Consider the following 19,264-nt stretch of genomic DNA (forward strand, 5'->3'; position numbering starts at 1 on the left):
GCCCGGGGAGGCGGCGGCAGGGGGGTCGGTGGCCGTGCCGAGCTGGGGCTGGGCGGCGCTTGGAGGGGGGGGTAGCCCGCTCCCACGGTGTTTCGTTGCCGGCGCCTTCGCGTTGCGCTACGCTTGTATTTTTCAAAAACAACCAAGAAAGAAAAAAAAGAAACCTCAAACTTCTTTTTTTTTTTTTTAATTTTTTTTTTCCCCCTCCTTCCTTACTTTTTCACCGAAACTTTGCTGCGGAGGCGCGATGGGGAGGACGGCGTTCCTGGCTGCCCTCTGCCTCTGGGTGGCGGCTCTCGGCGCGGCCCCCGCCGCCGGTAAGTCCCGGCCCGGGGAGGGGGGGTGTGCAGGGTGAGCCGGCGGGCGGGAGGAGGTGTGCCCGGGGGGGATGCCGTGGGGCAGGCTCCAGCTGGGCCATGGGAGGCTCTCCGGGGGCGCCGAGGCATGCTGCGGGACCTGGGTGGCCCGCCAAGGCGCTTGAGAGCGATGCTTGGGAGGACCTGCATCCCGATAGGTTTCCTTCCCGGAGCACAGGCACAAACTGCCGGCTTGATGGCAAGGGCTGTGGAGGTTTGGGATGTCTTTTTTTTTCTTCCCCCCCAGGAGCAAGGTGGCTTCCAAGAGTCCTTTGCTGGATTGGCACAGCGGTAGCACCACGGTAGGGGTCCCTGGGCTCCCTGCGGGGCCGGGGCTCTCCCCTGTGCGTGGGACTCGCCAATCCCATGGGAGCCCTGCGGCTTTCGGTCCCAATTGTCTAAGGCAAGGCTGAGTTTCATCAGTGCCACGACAGTGTGTTTGGGTTGTAGTCTATGCCTTTGTTGGAGCAGATTCCTTTAGGGAAAAAGTGAGTGGAGGGGGTATGGTCTCACAGTGTCCATATGTATGTATATGAGCATATTTACACTATACCTGTTGTACCTGCGTTTGTGCAGAGGCCCCCTCTTCCAGGCTAGAGAAAGTGGAACAGGTGTGAGCCTTGACTACTGGATGTTCACTAATGCTCTCAGGGTGAATCACAACGTGATTGCACCTTTAATGAGCCCGGAGACTAGTTTTAGGAGACCACTACTCCTCAAACTTCTGTTAGCAGTGCCCTGTCACAATCTTAACTTTCTTATGCTGATCTCCCACACATAATGTCTATCTTTAAAAGTCCACAGCCTTAGAAGAAAATGTGGCTGTAGCTGTTAGAAGTACTGTGTGATACTGAAATGGAATATGGAAACTGCTGCTTTTTCTCACTGCAGATGCCTTTGTTGTTTCCTTTGTGTACAAGGAAGCTGAAGGGAAGTATTCAAAAGTAAGAGGATGGGGTGCTAGGGCACAGCCAAAGGAATGTACTCCTGCTTTGAATTCCATCATGTGTCATCAGAGGCAATCAGAAGCGTTTTCATCACAGTATCCAGGTTTCAGGCATTAAAACAACTATCTCGCTAGAGCAAGACTTCGTCCCTGTAGGAACTGGTTTGCCACAGACTTACTAACGATTACATTATTTTTCCTTAGGAGCAGGTTATAGGAAAACAGGTTATGTGCTCATCCTAAAACTATCCAAGCCTTCAGTCCCACATTATTTCTTGCACACCAGATTAAAAGGATGTTTTGAAACTGAGAAACACATGATCCAGCCCCGCAGGAATGCAGAGTATTTAATAAACAACATAGAAAAAGATATTTTAGGTGAAGATAATATTGGTGTTCCAGGAAAAGATAAAAACATTACTAGGAATACATTCTGATCTCTATTTTTACCACTGTAAATTCAGTCAGGGGTTACAGCAGGCTTACAGTGCTGTGTGATGTGAGCTGCTGGAGTTTGCTATGCCTGTGTTTTGGACAGACCTACCAGGGCAGCTGTGGCATGGCCTTTCTAGAAACAGTGCGTTCCTGAGAAGACACAGAGGTGAGGCTGTCAGGCATCAAAAGTGTGCTGGAGAACAGCACAAGTGCTAGCTCATGCTAAAAGTTTGCTGGAATCTCTTCTGTGCAGAAGTACTTGCATGGTGTGGCTTTCTCATGCATCCTTCACTCCATATTACTGCAAAGCCTGACAGCGATTGCATTTTATAGTCTAATTCCAGATATCCCAGAGGGACTGATGGATGGCGAGAGCTCTGCTGGGTTGAGTTACAAGCCTCCCAGCTGCAGCTGAGTAAGGATCTATTTGTCAGGGAGTGCCTGGCAGAAGGGCGAGCACCCATGTGCAGAGTGTGAGAACAGGAGTTTGCCCTCGTCGTGCCAGCTGCAGGACTTGAGCTGGCAGGTCCCTGCTCACAATCTGAGCTTGGGCCCAGTTCCTTTGCAGGGTGTTTTACTCTTTCTTGTAACTCTGCCAGGGAAGTAAAGGAGAACATATTCTCAGGGCTCTGCCACTAAGGAAAACGTAAATAAACTTGGAAGTTGTAATTTCTTTACAGCAAAGTTAAACAATAACCTGGCTTGTGGGATAGGTTTCATGGGATTGCAACACACAGTAGTCTGCTTTCAAATTAAACAATAACAATTTCTGTGATACAGCTGCTTTATTACAGCTGACCATGAGTTTGCTTCAGAACTCATTTAGGATTTCGGTATGACTGATTGATGGATGATTGTGATGCTGGCTATCAGCTGAGGGAAGTTATTCCCGTTAACTCCAGCTGGTTACGTAGATGTTTGGTGCTACATGCAGATGTTTGCTGCTGTGCATGTCTGTGTGGGCTTGAGTTCACACAATCTAGCAGTATAATTTCTAATGATTGTTGCACCTAGCTAATAGTATTACCACTTCTGTGTACAAAACACTAGGAAACTGTTGTTTATCAAAGATTCTCTTTCTAAAACCATAGTTCAGGTGTGCTGATTCTGGCAAATGCATTGTTGTCATATTTGGCATCCTGTATCTGATGCGGACAGTTTAACTTTTAGTATTTCAGATGCTGTTACTTCCTCAAAGCCCACATTCTCACCTAGCCAACCAGTGATAAACAGTTCTGTTCATCAAAAACAGTTGCCAGGTTGCCCGGGGCTTCCTGTGAAGGAAACTTGAAGCTGAATTCTCAACTAGCGTGTGATCTTGTATTTGTACTGTGTCAGAACGTTTAAAGTCAGTAGGATGCTTTCAGAATTGATAGGAGTCCCTACCTGAATAGTGTTTCACAAATTGCAAGTTCAAAGCATCATGAGGTTTGAACAAGAAAATGAAACTACTGACCTTTCCCCATTTCTGAGGATTTTTTTTAGCTTTCTTCTGAGTTCTATGATATTCTACATACCTTGACGTACAGTACTGCTTTTTTAAAATATGAAGACTGACATTATGTAAGTGAAGGTGTGAGAAAAGCATCAGAAAGTTTGCAGAGCATGATGAAATAATGGAGTTCAGCAATGCAGCCTGTAGGTTGTTAGAAAAGCCATTTTGGGGCTGAAATTGTTGACTTAATTCTTAATTCCACTCCCTTTTCCAGTTCCCTAAATAATCTCTTGGTATGTCACCCTCTTAACTGTAACTGACAGCAGTGGCCAGAAAACTTTTATTTTGTGGCAGGCGCTTGTATTTGCAACTGTGCACCTGGAAGCTTTTTCAATACACAGCGTGTGTCTGTATACCTCTGCTGAACTAAGCCTGGGAAAGTGTGATTTTATTTTTTTTTTTTTAAGCAAAAGCATGGATTTGGTTTGTCTCCACATTTTTACCTCCAGGTCTGCTTCTCTTCAAGGCCTTGTTTAGAAATGGACTTGCATTCTTGTCACTAAAAACTACTCCAGTGTCTCAGTATGGATGCATATAAAATTCTTTATATCTGATTCTGTATATACATTATGTGAAACCTGCTGCAAATTCAGGTAAATTTCTCTCCACCTTTCAGAAACCTCTGAAGACCGCTCATTTCTGGGTTTTCCCTTGTTTAATTAATTTAGGTTACAACATATCATTAACTAACCTGTGGTCAGTGTGTATGTACACTCTCCATTTGTCTCTGCATTTCTTTGGTTTTTTTGTAAGGCTGTAAGAATGAGACCCAACTGACTGGCTCAGTTACGACATGATTCAAGGAGACTTCTCACTTTAACTCTGAGGAAAAGATCCGTGACAAAAGTCTTACGTATGACAAAGTTTGGTTCTGAGTAACTTCTTCAAGTAGACCAAGGTACTTTGAGGTGCAAAAGTAGAAGTGGGGAATGCCAGTTTTCTGAAGTGATACGCTTTGTAGCTTCTCTGCTGCTGTTTTAAAGCATGGTACTTACAGATGTCAGTACATGTGGGGAGTGTGTACATACTATTGTGTATCCTTTTACTGTATTTGTAAAATTTAATCTGCAGAAGGTGGAAGGTGAGGTGATACCGCAGAATGTGCGCAGCGCAACATGAGGTACAGGCAACTAATCTTAAGCTCTGAGCCATACAGAATTTGCAAAGCCAAACTCGGGCAGATTTTGAGGACAGCTTCTTAATGAGCACTTTGTTAAGAAGTCTGTAACAAACCTCAACACACACATTTCCCTCATCCAGGGATAAGAGGGTAGCTTGCTGCTGGGAACTGAGCATATGTGGACATTAGTGTGACACTTTTTGTGAGCATAAAAGACACTAACAATAATTTCTTCTCACTTCCTAATTCCTCATACAACATGGCTAAATGAGCAGAGTGGCCTTCTGCCGTTTCCATGACTCATGGGCTATCGTTTTGCAGCTGCTGCTTTTCTGGTGGTAACTGCATCTCAGTGCCCCTATGTCCGTAAGTTCCACCCAAAGATTTTTAGGCTGAAACGTACAAATATTTGTGAAGTTCCTTGCACATCTTCAGTGGTGGGGGTGCCACGGTACTGCAATTTAAGTGCACCCTTAAGTATGGTGCACTTAGAATTCTAAATTTACTTTGTTATAAACTTGTTTCCAAAAGAGACGTGATCTGAATTCACATGCAAATTCTAGCATGTGTTTGTAATTGAAAACACTATCAAAGACGGGATATCATTTTAATAGATTTAGATTTTTGGATGATTATCAGATAGGCTTAATTCAAAAAGGAAATGATATCTAAGTATGAAAGGAAGCACTATTAACTAGGGAGCAGGTGGACTATTCTTGTTAGCCTTCCTGTGCTGGGCAGGAATATGCATAATTGAAAGTCCTTGCATTGTCTGCCTTACAGTTGAAAGCTGTTCTTGGTCCTTTCATGGTTTCACAGATTCACTGCTGAGTGAAAAGTTATAGTTGATATTTAACCAATCAGCCTTTGGGACTCTTGTTTTTCTGGCTAAAAAGTAAATAGTGTAAGTCTAAAGATTTGTTTCAAATAGAGGTTTTTTTTAATTCTCTGTGTGAGAATACAGAGTTTTGGATGTGCAAAAATACAAGAAAATGGTAAATTCTGAGAGGTCATCAAATGCTGACCAGTTTGGTAAATTTTGCTTTCTGTAGGTAAAGTCCTATATTCACATTTGTGTGAATACTTCTACTGGTTTGGAGAAAGGTGTTTTTCATAAAGTTTATCCCTCCTTTAAGAGGCAAGAGTCAGGAAGGGAGGCCTCAGTGTAATTGTCCTGGATTAGCTAGCCAGCCTAACGCAGTCAAGATCAAACCCTGAGGCTGAGCACTGCCTCTGTTCAGTGAAAGGCTCTTGTCACTTTCCTGCAAGTACTTTGCTTTCAGCAGGTGAGAAGTCCTGATGAACTCAGGCAATGTTAGGCGGTCTCTCCGAGGCTTATACACCAGCATTTGTCGCCAGCCTGTATGCTGGTTTTACGGCTCACACAAGAGGTTAGACCCTGATTCCTGTGGCACTCCAAGCACAGCAGGAATAACTACCTGAAGGCTGAGTTGAGGCTGACCATAAGTCAGTGCCCTACTGAGTATGGCAGCTTGAATGAGAAGACCAAAACCACTAAATTTTAGAAAAAAATTAATAATTCATTATTTACTACCACTGAGTGTTGCAGTGCAGCTTCATGGAGAAATACGAATCTACCAGTTATCAAAAAAAACGTATTCTGCAATGGGAAGAAGGGGAGTTGAAGTCTGTTTTGTGTCTGGTACGAGGTCATCACCATGTCCCTTTGCATGCCCCATGGTGGCTTGGAGCCATTCATTAACATGTGTTTAGGAGTTTGTGAATGCTTGGTGGTCATGATGCCAGAAAACACAACACTGAGTTGGATTGAGTTCAGCTCCACTTGGAAAACAGGCAATCAATATTTGCTAAACACAAGTTGCCAAAGTAGGACCCAGTTTTTGAAAAGCATTGGAGTTCAGGGCCACAGTTAATTACAGTGTCTGCTGCATATAGAGGTGCTTAAGTGTTGAATCAGTCATAAAAGGAGGCAACATTTATGTTTCTTCCCAGACAAAGGAAGTAGTTAGCATGAAGCCTAAAGTCACTTCTTTGCATTGGCAGGAACAAAAGGAAAACTTAAATTTTGAAGCGAGAAGCTGGAGGGAGTTTGCTAAGAAGTGATCTTTTCAGACCATAACATGCTTTGTTGCCACTAGTACATGATCTTCACTTTCCCCCTAACCTCTGGATTCAAAATAGCTTCAGGCAGAGGAAGATTTTTCTTTTCTTCAGTGTTGCTTATCAGATGATCGGAAAAAATACTGCCTTCAAACTACACGCTTCGGCTTTGCTAGTTCAGTTTTCTTAATGGGTGTCTGATCTCCTCCCTTGCTGTTTTTCCCTGTTGGTGAAAAATTAAAACTAGCAGTGGTGACTCTGCAGCTCTTATTTTTAACGCACTGCAACTACTGGGTGCTCTGAAGAGCCTTGTTGGGTGGTGATTATTGATGAAGTGATGTGGAAGATGCACCACCAAAATATGTAATAATATGGTAGGAACTTGCTGCTTTCCTGCATGTACTGTCTATGACTGTCCTGTGCAGTTTTCTGCACTGCTGTGGTAATTTTCAGGTTTCCTGTTTATAATGTAATGGGGAAAATACTGAATTCTAAAAGGAAATCATACCTCTCTGACAGCTACCCAGTTTCTCACTGTTTTAGCAGGGTCTTGAAGGGAGAGCAATTTTCACCCTTTGATTTCCTATTTACATAGCTGACATGGCACAAAAGGAGTGTTGTAGGACATGAAAAACACATGCCCAATTTCTTGGCAGCTCCTGGTATCTTCCAACATTGTACCTGTGACTTCTGAACTGTTTGTCCTCATGCTGCTAAAACACTGCTGTATGTTTGCTGTGCTCTTCCATATCAGATGCCGAGACCAATTTTGAGGGAATTGAGAGCAAGTTTTCCTTACGGACGCCTGCAGAGCCTGATGAAGATGTCTGCTACCTGGTTCCTGGGCAGGTGGACAGCCTGGCACAGTGCAACTTCAACCATACCAGTAAAACCTTTGTGGTGATCCATGGGTGGACGGTAAGAAGAAAGGGGAAGGGGTCTCCCTTTTAACCACACTCCTGATAAACTGTGCTAGATACATCAGCTGAGGTGTCTATGTCCCACAGATAATAGTAACAGATATCCTTTTTTTTATTAAAAAAAAAACAACCAACAGGTGACAGGAATGTATGAGAGTTGGGTCCCGAAGCTGGTGGATGCTCTGTACAAGAGGGAACCTGATTCAAACGTCATTGTGGTGGACTGGCTCGTTCGAGCTCAGCAGCACTACCCAGTGTCCGCTGCATACACTAAGCTGGTGGGCAAGGATGTTGCTATGTTCATTGACTGGATGGAGGTAAGACATGTAGTCATGTGTCTCACACTGTACATAACGTCCTAGGAGACAAATCGGCAATGATGCAGCTGTGTTGATCATCTCCTGTGGGGTAGATGGAGTTAAGCTGGTGGAGACAGTACTTCTGCTGGTAAAAATCCCAGCTTTAATTTAATGGTTATCCCTTACACAAGGAGGCTTTTTTGCAGTGCATTCCAGAAACTTCACCTTGTGGCCTGTGGAGCCCTGTGAGTCCACAGCATTTCTGAAGGCCCTGTGAGAGTTAGCTGTGAAAGGCAGGTCCCTGTATATTATATTATACAGCAGCCAGCCCCTGGGGAACAGAAGGCTGCCCTCCCTTTGGGAAATACTTAGGAGATCCAGAAACTGACGGGAAGGGGGTGGCTCAAGACCTTTGCTAATACACAGCCCTATGTTCTGTTCTTCATTCTGTATTCCTCTCTGCTTAGATTTTTGTCTTAAGTTAGTTAACTGAAGTGAACCTAGTATGGCACAATTATGTTAATTGTATTTACTTTTTCTTTTATTATTCATGGCTCATAGAGAAATCCCAGTCTTTGCAAATCATTTTCCCTTGCATCTTCTCATATTTTCCCATTTGACTTCAAACTTTAAACAAATTGCTCTCTTCTGCAGGAGCAGTTCAATTATCCTCTCAACAACGTCCACTTGCTGGGGTACAGTCTCGGTGCTCATGCTGCTGGGATTGCTGGGAGTCTGACCAAGAAGAAGGTGAACAGAATTACTGGTGAGAAAACCTGTTGCTGTAGAGTGGACAGTCTTATCTCTTCCATGTTGAAATATTATGTTCCTCTGGAAAATCACCAGAATAATTTTTGGTTGTTGGCAGTACTAGATTATGTGTTTGTGCTTTATTGAATCAGCAGGGCTGGTATTTCTTTAGCAGAATGGCAAAAATTCAGAAAAGTTCAGAAAATAGCAAAGGTGGTGGGTGAGAGGCCTCAATCTTCCACACAAAAAGCGAGTAGGTAGAGGATTCATCGGTCATAAAAAAGACTAGTTGGCGGGGATGTGATTGAGCCTGGCCAAATCCATGGCCTGGAGAAGGTCTGAGCGTTTCTTGCAGCATGAGAACTTCAGCTAGTTGTCTTCGTCCGGGCAGTCACCCCTTGCAGATGATGGGAGCCATATAAAAAAAAAACAAAACCAAAAACCAACCAAACAAAAAAACCAAAACAAAACCCAAAACCAAACCAAACCAAAAAAAAAAACCACCCAAAAAAACCAAAACAAAACAGGAGGTGGATCCTTCTGGAGTGCGTGTAAGTACCTGCAGAGCTCCTTGCTATGGGATACTGTGAATGTTTATATGGGTTTAAAGGGAGACTGGACAGATAATCAGAAGAGACCTGCTGTGGGTTAATATAAAAATAAATACTAACAGGCTCAAGTAATATTCTAGGCTGAAACCAATATTGGGATGGTTTGGGGAAGGGGAGGGAAGTATACATATGCTTTCCTTGTTCCTGTGTGTGTTCAGATGTCTTAGTGTGCTAGACAAGGCAGAGCGCATGGCCACTCTAGGGCTGGTTTGCAGCCCAGCACCTGGAGAGCTGAACCCCTAGCACTGATCTCAGTGACAAAGGAAATGCCAACATCAGCAAATGAGGCTAAGAAAAGCACTCATCTGTGGTGTCTTTGCTGCTGAGAGAGCATGGGAGCCTAGCTCCCTTCCTCCTGGCACCGTTTGGCCTTTCACCTGAGCCTGGCTATGATCCCAGATCCACAGGCATGCTGCGGCGGGGGGGGTGGCTAGGCAGCAGTTGTGCCAGGAAAGGCTGACTCCTGAGAGGAGGTTGCAGGTTAAAATAAGGAGGCCAAAGCACTAATGACTCTACCCTTCCTTTCTCTCAGCTGCAGCTTTGATGCTTTCATGGAGGCTGCCAAATCATTCAAATAGTAGTAGCTCTCTGTTATGCGCCCCATGGTTGCCCTTGGTGCCCAGGATGGGAAAGCAGCATCACCTTTGAGCACAGGGAGCAATGGAATGTGGTCCCTGAAGTCCTCAGAGCAGAGGGGCAGGCACCTCAGACTGGGTGAGGCTAACTGGGGGTGGGCAACTCAGATGCCTTTCCCCAGAGGGCTACAGAAAAGACACGTCCCTTCGGCTGGCTCTCAAGTAGTTTTCTGGATTCAAGAGAGAGAGTACTTGTTCACTAGCAGATAGTTCTGGGTGTTTTTGATGTTAGTGTTGCGGCAGCTTGACAGTTTACCATAATAATCCCCTTCCCCTTAAGCTTGTAAACAGTGAAGCTCTCGTTCATGTTTCCCACTTGTTCCCCTGGCAGGGAGTTAGCATCAAGAGATTTTACACACTTCAGATAGAAATTTTTCAATTCTTGACAATTCTTGAGAAAATATTTACTAGCTTGTTTCTTCCATTCACTGGAAATGCTACATCCGTGAGGAAGTTATCTGGGCTGCTTTACATATGTTTACATACACCTTGTTGTTTTTAAATAGTGACAGTATTTCAAGGTAGTGTATTTGATTCTACTGAATACATGAATGCTACTTAAATGATCCTACTGTAATGTCTGCAGTGACATCAACACCATATGCAATACTCCAGCCCAACATGGTAGCTGAGTTTGGCATTTGTTGTCACTGTCAGTGCAGTGTCTTGGCAGGCAATCTCAGTTTTTCTTTGTGGTTTGCCCCATAAAGGCCTGGATCCAGCTGGTCCTACCTTTGAGTATGCTGATGCTCTCACTCGCCTCTCCCCGGATGATGCTGACTTTGTCGATGTCCTACACACCTACACTCGAGGCTCTCCAGACCGCAGCATTGGGATCCAGAAGCCTGTTGGACACATTGATATTTATCCTAATGGTGGAGGCTTCCAGCCAGGTTGCAACTTGGGAGAAGCGCTCCGTCTGATTGCTGAAAAAGGCTTTGCAGGTGAGGCTGCTCTGAAGCAAGCTGTGTAACATCCAAAGGGAGATCCTCAGTAGCCTGCAGGCTTCCTGCAAGCAAAAGTCTCTTTGAGAAAGAACCTATTCTTTTAAGCGGGACAGGAACTTGTTCTGTTAAGTGTTTTTAACAGAAGTAACTCTATAAAGGACAGTTCTGGCATAGTGGATCATGCCTGTCAACAGCATTGCTTAGGGTTTTATATAATTACATGCATGTGTGTATACATAGTACACATTTTCTTTCTTTCAAGATGTGGATCAGCTAGTGAAATGCTCCCATGAGCGATCCATCCACCTCTTCATTGACTCACTCCTCTATGAAGAAAAGCCCAGCATGGCCTACCGCTGCAACACAAAGGAGGCCTTTGAGAAGGGTCTCTGCCTGAGCTGCCGTAAGAACCGCTGCAACAACTTGGGTTACAAGGTCAACAGGGTGAGAACGAAGAGGAACACCAAAATGTACTTGAAGACCCGTGCTCAGATGCCCTATAAAGGTAGGTCCTGCTTGCTTACTGGTGAGAAGGACTGGTACTTTTTTTGCTCAGCTGTGTGTCAGGGTGGGTGCATGCTGCAGGTGACTGTTGCTGCTTTGGTGCCTGTGGTCAGCCGGGGCGAACCTTGCCTACAGTTTGCCATTAAATTCAAGATGAAATGCAGTCTCAGGAAAACAGTGTGGAGTCTCAGGAAAACCTTAAGGTGTGGAGGTTGGGAATAGAATACAGAAAGGAAGGTATCTTTGTAACAAGCTTCTAAGAGGCAAAAGTAAGATTATTTACTCTGTGGCCCGGTCACTTGGAACAATTGAATCTTCCAAATATTTTTTTAGTATTCATCCGAATTAATATTTTCCTACACCTGGGAAAATAATCAGCAGAATTCAGGCTGATGCACAACTTCTGTAAAAATGTGCAGGCGTTCATAGTGCCTTTGCCAGAGGAGCACCAGCCTTCCTGAAAATATCACGGAACTTCTTGATTCCCTTTGCCACAGGTCTGAGAAGGACACTGCCAGAAAGAACTGGAAGGCTTTCAGCTGGGGAAATAGCTTCTGAGTTGGATTTTACTACTTTTTTTCACTCTCTAGCTTTGACTGTACCACATGGTATTGTCATTGTGTGACACACCAGCAATCAGAAGGCACATTCCTGCAGTGTTAGAACAGCTGCAAGAATAGTGGTTTGTTGGCATTTGGTGCTCAATCTGCAGTGTGAGTAGGCTGAAATTTTTTCACCAAGGCTCCTGTATGAGGGGGGCATGGCTCTCTTTTTTCAAGTCAGGGATGGCAAGGTTTGAAGGTGATACTGGGGTAATTAAGTGGAGAGTCAACTTTAAATGGAGAGTGGAGTTACAAGAACTGCAAAGGTGTTTTTTAATCATGATTCCTTTGCTCACAAAAATATTTTCCTGGATACCTGCAGGCAACTAAACTCCTCAGTTTACTGATGGTGGCATAGTCCAGCCTAGGATTTGCATGGGGGGGTTGGGTGGTTTTGTCACCAGCAGTCTCTTTGGAGGTTGAGTTTTTTCCTAATGGCCTTTTCTTTTGTGTTTTTTTCCAGTCTTTCATTACCAGGTCAAGATCCACTTCTTTGGAAAGACTAATACGACCAAGACAAACCAGCCATTCCTGATCTCTCTCTATGGCACTCTAGATGAGAGTGAGAACATTGCTTTCACACTGTGAGTAGCTACAGAAAAAAACTGCAATGTACTGTTGAGTCTACCTATGTCTGTTATAGCCCTCGCTGAAAAACTTGTTCTAACTTTAGCTACAGAAATCTTACAAGGTCCCAGAATCTTCTCTTGTCCCCTTGATCAAGGGAGTGTGTCCAGTGCTGAAGCTAATGATCTAAGTTTTATAGGAGCTGACCTTGATAAGAAATCTGGAATACGGAAATGTGAAGTCTGACCTGTGGCTCAGCATGATAAGAGTTTTTCTGGTGTGGCAGGTTTCTTGCTTTCTTTTTTCACTATCTTTATGCCATGTTCCAGCTGCTTTAAAGCTCCCTAAAAGCAGACTGCAGCTTGCAGTTAATTGTCTGATGGGTCTGAAGACCTCAGTGCAGAAGCTGAGGGAGGTGGGATTTGCTTCCACAGTTCTACAAGTAAGAAGTCTGTGCTTACGTCCCTGCACACAAGCTGGCAGGGAATGGAGCTGGAAAGCAACAAAGTCTGTTTTCTACTCTGAGGAACCTAAACTATTCCTGGATGGTGCTTGTCTGGTTTTTGAGAGCCACCAGCACTGGAGAAGACATCCCTTGCCTGGTAGTCTGTATCAGGATTTTACCGGCCTTGCTGCAGAAACCGTTTCCTTGTGCCTCTAACACAGCTCAAGTTGTTTTTTTCCTTATTCCATTCATCAGAACTATGGAGAAAGTTGCTTCCTTCTCTGAAGGACATAAAGGGAAATAGAACCCAGACTCTAATTTTCCTTATCTGTCCTACAATTGCCACTTTTTTCTTATTCTTTATTCCCCTCTCCACAGGCCTGAAGTCTCCTCAAACAAGACATTTTCCTTCCTGATTTACACAGAAGTGGATATTGGTGACCTGCTTATGCTGAAGCTGCAGTGGGAGAAAGATACCTTCTTCAGCTGGTCAGACTGGTGGACTCCTTTTACATTTGACATCCAGAGAGTCAGAGTGAAGTCAGGAGAAACTCAGAAAAAGTAACTTGTTTTGATTGTTATAAGCTACATTAGTTTTAATTGACACTGTTTCCTGATTCTTGGTATCTAGCAGGGTGGGACAAAACATGGAAAGCAGTTACAAATGGGTGCAGCACTGATAATCAGGGCTCCAGTGGCACTAAACTGGTATTTATGTCAGCCAGGTTTGCTTCCATTGGGATCTGCAATCTGTAGTTTTACTCCTACATAATACATTTGTGTACCACAGTCTCATGTGCCTGAGGTTAGTTATAATATGTAGGAGAGGATCTCCATCTGTTTGTATTTGCAGGTGTCCCCTCCTCCTTTCTTGTGCTAGATATTCACATAGATTTTCTTGCAAAGAGCATGCTTAGAAGGAGTTTTTTAGAAATCCTTCCAGATGTGTGTTTGCACAAGAAATCATTGCTTTGTTAAACTGGATTTTCGTAGGAGTTGAATATCCAAATGGTGGGTGAAGACTGAAATACATGACTGTTGCAGGATGCTGCTAATGCATGAATGGTAAAACAGAACAATCTGAACAGAACTGTTTTGACTTGAATCTTTTGAATTGTTTTAGAGATGAGATATGTTAGGATGAAGTGGACCTAGAAGAGAGTATGCATGTCCTATGTAGAGTAGTGTGAATAATATTTTCTGCCTTTGAATAGACAAGGCAGTCACTTGATCAAAGAACAGTTATCAGAGTTAAACAAATATAGGAGTACTGATAAATACAAAAGCAGCTGCTCAGGTTTGCTGGAATTGGCAACCTACTTTGTTGGCAAATATTTGAGGGAGTAAGACTTGCTTCCACGATCATTCACCTGACAAAGTCACACAAGGACTGGTGTAAATAAAGATCCAAAAGACTTTGAAATAGAGATTCTGCTTTTTTCTCCACAAGAAGATTTTATGCAGAAGACCAGTGAAAGTTATGGCTGTAGTTTGAGGTTCATGCATAATGCATTTGCCAGTTTTTCTTGCACAGTGTTTCTTTTGTCACAGGATTATCTTTTAAAAATAATTTTCTTACATGCTTGTTAAGTATTAGTGCCCACATGACAAAGTGCAGAGATGGCTTCCAAGAACTAGTCCTGTTCCTACAGTTAAAAAGAGATGTGTGTCTCAGTCATGATTGTCTGATATTTATTCCACAGGGTGGTGTTCTGTTCTCGAGATGGCACCTCACATCTCAGTAAGGGAGAAGAGGCAGCAATATTCGTGAAATGCTCAGAGCAGCCCGTCAACAAACGGAGAGGAGGGTATGAACCATCACTATTGGTTTCAGTTTGGGGAAAACTTTGAGTATTAGCAGGAGGACCTAACAAAACCTCCTGATTTAGTTGACTCATGCAGTAGTCTTATCAAGGCTACAGAAGCATAACTCAGAGGAGGCGTCATAACCTGAGGATTGCTTATGGCAACTTTGGCAGCTTAAAACCCCCTAATTTGGTTCTCTGATAACCATCTCTTTGGTTGTTAGCATATCTGAAAAGCCAGTACAAGTTACTGCCTCTCGCTTGTATATGGTGACTGTTTAACAGTAAATGACTGTTAGAGAGGGTTTACAGACAAGGCACTAAGAAAAAGATGAAAACATGCCTCTATCTAAAGATGCCCTATGTTTACCCTTAATTGAAGAACATCCAAACATCCACACTGAGTCAGTCCAGAGCCCTTCTTCCTCACTGACCAGCAGCAAATTAGGTACACAAACTGCTGGTACACAAACTGAGCAGGCATATCCAGGTGCTCTCGCTGGCACACTGCTTTCTGCTGGCAACCATCAAGTGAGTGACTTCCTGAGATTTGCATCTCTGATTTGGATCAGAGATTGGGTCTTTGTTTAATAGCCCTTGGTGCACTTTAATCTATTTTTGATCAATTTTTCTGACCCAGAGTAAACTTTCAAATGCAGGGCCAGCTGTATTTGGACTTTATCCACCAAAGTTTGATCTGCAGAAGTGGTTATATTTATTTTAGTGCAATTGCTGTGTGTGAAAGGTCTCATGGGGACACTCCTAGACTGAGATCTGGTTCTGCATAAAGGCACATGTGCTGACCTTCACTCCAGGGCAATGACCTGGGGAGGCCTTTAGAGCTCTGTGTGTGTATCTGACGTGTAAAATCAAGCAGCAGCCATGAGAAGCTTGATCACATAACTTATTTTCCAGTTAAGTAAAAAAGTACATTCTTAATCTTAAGTTTCTAAAATAAAAAGGAATAAGTATCTTAACATCTTCCTCTTTATCTAATCTGTCTTTTTTTTTTTTTTTTCCCCAGTGCCAAGAAAGCTTCTAAAGAAAATTCTGCTCATGAATCTGCTTAAGTGACAAGAATGAAGTTTTTCCACACTGGGGAGGAGGAGAGTCTGTTCATCCCTGTGGACTGGATGTTCAGAACCAAATATATAGAAATATTTATCCGCTGCTGGCTTTTTGCCTGCTATTTCTAGCTATTTTAGGAGATTTCTTGTAAGGAAGTCTCAGCGTACAAAGTTACTAACCATAAAGATACATTATCCAAATAGTTAAAAACAAGAAGAAACCTGCAAAACAACTTGCCAAAGGCTTGAGTGCTGAGAAGGAATAAGTAATTTCGCTTAATCATGGCGCCTTGTGACAAGGTTTCTTGACATCAAATCCTCTATAGCAATTTTCTAGTATTTATTGAAAGAAGCAAAGTCCTGTACCTGGCTTTTCTTTCTCTTCAGGAGTCTTCTGAAACTGGACAGGTTTTTTTCTGGCTTGTCTCTCTGAATTTTCAGACAGTTCAGTGGCTAGAGTTCACTGTCTTCAGGTGTGTTTAGCAAATGAGTAGGTTTCTCATGTGAAAAAGCTTCGCTGTGTGTCAGGGACTGACTTAATACGGGGATGAATTTTCTAGTTTGTGGTTATGAATGTGTTTTACTGGGGGTAGATGCCAGTGCCACTTAGCAATAGGTATGATCTAGCAATAGGTATGATCTGTTAAGCTATATACTTCTATGCAGCTTACCCTGGAATACCCCAGCAGTTGTAGGAGAAGACAGCAATACCAGTGTTCTATGCAGACATTCAACTTTTCATCTGTGCTTTCATTCCTTGAAAATGAAACCATCTAGCCTCCAACACTGTAAATAAGGAACTGCAAAGGAATTGAGCTACCAGAAACTACAGGAAATGGATTTTTATTTTTTTCATTTTTTTCCCACCAGTTGCTTGCATCCCATGTGCCAAAACTGTGACAGTTTCTCGGCTCTTTGACACCACATGTTAGTCATGCAGCTGAGTGGCTGCTGTATGCAGTCTTCAGTGCAAGTGAATCTGCTTGGCAGGTGACAGGCATGCTCATGCTTCCCTGTACTGGAATTGTGACTACCAGTGACCCACCGTGGTTTGTTGCTTGGCTGTGAAACAGTGCTAGATCCTAGAGCTGCTTGGTTTTCTGACTTGAGGTGGAAATAAGCAGGAGCTGTGACAGTTAAAAGGAGCCTGATTGTGTGATGCGCAAGAATGAATGCTCTGAAAAACACTTGAATTAGGCATGCTGGAAGTTGCCAAAAATAGATATATGGAAGGCATTCTGCTTCCCTTTTTTTAAATTACACGTAATTTTTCTAGTGCTCTGAAAAGTTCAGTAGTCCTCTTTTAGCTTTCTAGAAGATAAACAAAATACTGGGGAGGCAGAAGGGCTTGAAGGTAGACACCCAGAGAAGTGTAATAGCAGCTATTGATGCTGACTTTTGTAGTCTTTTTCTGCATATGCAAGACAGTGTGGAGGTGGTGATTTCTCCAATACCATCCAATCTTGAAAGCAAAACCAACATGTATGCATTTATGTGCAGTTTGTGGTTTTTTTTCCAGCCATGGCTGCTAGTATATTTGGGGATAAAAGTCTTAAACAGTGCAATATGTTGGAATATTAATAACTCTGAAATTGCTCACATTTGATTTCCTAACCCTTAAACTACAGCAGAGATGTGATGACTCACTGAGGGTGGGGTTGAGTATTGAGCCACTGCATTTGAGACCTCTAAAAATAAATATAATGATTTATTCCCTATAGACTTCAAATTTTCTTGCAATTTTGTCCTAAGTTCTTTGGAAATAAAGTGTCTGAACAGGTGTGCTCTTAATACAGGATTAAATACAAACACATACAGAACTTGGATACAAAATAGTGAAGGCTCTTGTACGTGAGGATACATGATTTAGCTTTGGATGTTATTTATTAGCTGTAAATAAGATATTTATGTGTGTAAAGGTAGTTTGTATATATTGCTACAGTTGCTGACAGTCTCTACATTAATACAGTTGTGTGGTATTAATCCTGTATATAGCTTTCAGAGATATTTTTATCAACAAACCACTTATACTGCATTATTTCCTATGTGGTTAATACTTTTTTTTTTTTGAAAAGGAAAGCTCCTCAGTTTTGTACAGAATGGAAACCTATGGTTTTAATAAAATTCTCAAACTGATGCCAAAGTCAATAGTTTCCTTTTGATGAAAAAATCTGCTGTCTATCTTTTATGTGAAGGCTATAGCCTTTGATTTGGATTCTGGGGTGAAAAGATGGGGTACTTTTTCTAAAGCAATATGTGATTTATTTATTTTCCCACTTCCTTCTGGGAAATGGAAAAATCACATACCAAGACATCAAGGAATCACCATGTGCTAGCAAGTATCCCTAGTACATGACAAGTCACCTGCAGTTTGTGGTTTTCAAGTTTCATGCCCTTCTAAGAACAACCCTTACTTTGAAAGGCTCATTTCCTTTTTTTTTTTTTTTTCTTTTTTTGGCAAATGTCAGAGCTATGCCTCTGCTCCTCACTATACCAAGATAGAGCTGTTCTGACCTTGTGGGTACAGGAAGCAAGGACCAATCCCTTACCACCGCTGCTGCTTAAGGGAGTAACAGTGAGAAAATCACTTTGACTCACATGTTGTGAGCACAACCGAGTTCAAGAGAGGTTGCCACCAGAACAGTTTGCTCTGTGATACATAACAAGGCTCTACCAAGACCCTTGGAAGGGGAATACCACAATTAAAGGGAGTTGTAGTGACATGCATGTGGGGACAATATTAGGAGCATTTGGAGCAGCTCCGAGTTGGCTTGGGAGACTGTGTCCAACACTTGGCCAAAGATACTCCTCATGGACAGGAGCAGGGCCTCATTTGTGAAAGCAGTGGATGGGGATAAAGGCAGAGGATGAACAGAGGGAGGGGGATGAAAAAGGGAATGGGAAGAAGGGTAGGGAGTACCCTGGGGGAATGCATGGGAGCAGGAAGATGGGAGGAACCCAATTTGCAGAGGGGGAATACAGATGTTCAAAGGACAGTGCCACTTTCCCTGCTAGGCTGGGGGGCTTGGGCAGACTCCTACAGTTGTACAAGACAAAGTCTGTGACTGCCTTTCCTAAAAGCACCACAATATTACTACTTTTTTAAAGCCACAGCAACCTCACTACAATAAACATGTTATTAGGTAGAGAAATGGGGTTTGGTGCAGGGACAAGAACCCAGGTCTCCCCTGTGAGCCTTCAGAGCTACCCTAGCCCTGTTACTCCTGCATCTTGCTCTGCAATGCCTAGCCACATCAGGAAAGGTGATGGTCCCTGCTCACCCTGCCCACTGTCTCTGGAGAGGGCTAATGACAGGGAATAATATGTTCCATGGCTAACCAATAGCTTGAGCAGTCAGAAAGAGCCATTCTTGGCTGGAAAGAAAGGGTGAAGAAGAGGATTTCAGCCAATGTACCTGCAAGGCAAGGAAGTCCTGACTCAAGTACTTAGTGCCTAGGTTTTATTTCTGCATATTTCATTCTGTGAAATTTTTGGAACCAGCAATAAATGTGCCTTCTGTAGGTGTCTCCTTAATTAGCAGCTTGGTAGTTAGCTGATTTGACTCTCCTGCTGAGGCACCATATTATTCATAGGTGCCTGAAACGTGGCACCTGGTTTCATGCCAGGGGGCACATGCTTTAAACATTAGACTGTAGCAGGCAAGAATAATAGCTTATC

The 19,264-nt window shown here is 43.1% G+C and overlaps 1 protein-coding gene across 1 annotated transcript; it reads left to right on the top strand.

Annotated features, from left to right (window-relative positions):
* Positions 1–31: 31 nt before the first annotated feature.
* LPL (lipoprotein lipase) lies at positions 32–17,729 on the top strand. The gene is made up of 10 exons (XM_014958148.1): positions 32–317; positions 7,189–7,352; positions 7,492–7,671; positions 8,308–8,419; positions 10,360–10,593; positions 10,859–11,101; positions 12,166–12,286; positions 13,093–13,275; positions 14,418–14,522; positions 15,544–17,729. The coding sequence occupies exons 1-10, from the start codon at positions 248–250 to the stop codon at positions 15,587–15,589; spliced, it is 1,458 nt and encodes a 485-aa protein (XP_014813634.1). The 5' UTR covers positions 32–247; the 3' UTR covers positions 15,590–17,729.
* Positions 17,730–19,264: the final 1,535 nt, after the last annotated feature.

This window comes from Calidris pugnax, unplaced genomic scaffold (assembly GCF_001431845.1).
Source record: "Calidris pugnax isolate Ruff unplaced genomic scaffold, ASM143184v1 scaffold317, whole genome shotgun sequence".
Taxonomy (NCBI): Eukaryota; Metazoa; Chordata; class Aves; order Charadriiformes; family Scolopacidae; genus Calidris; species Calidris pugnax.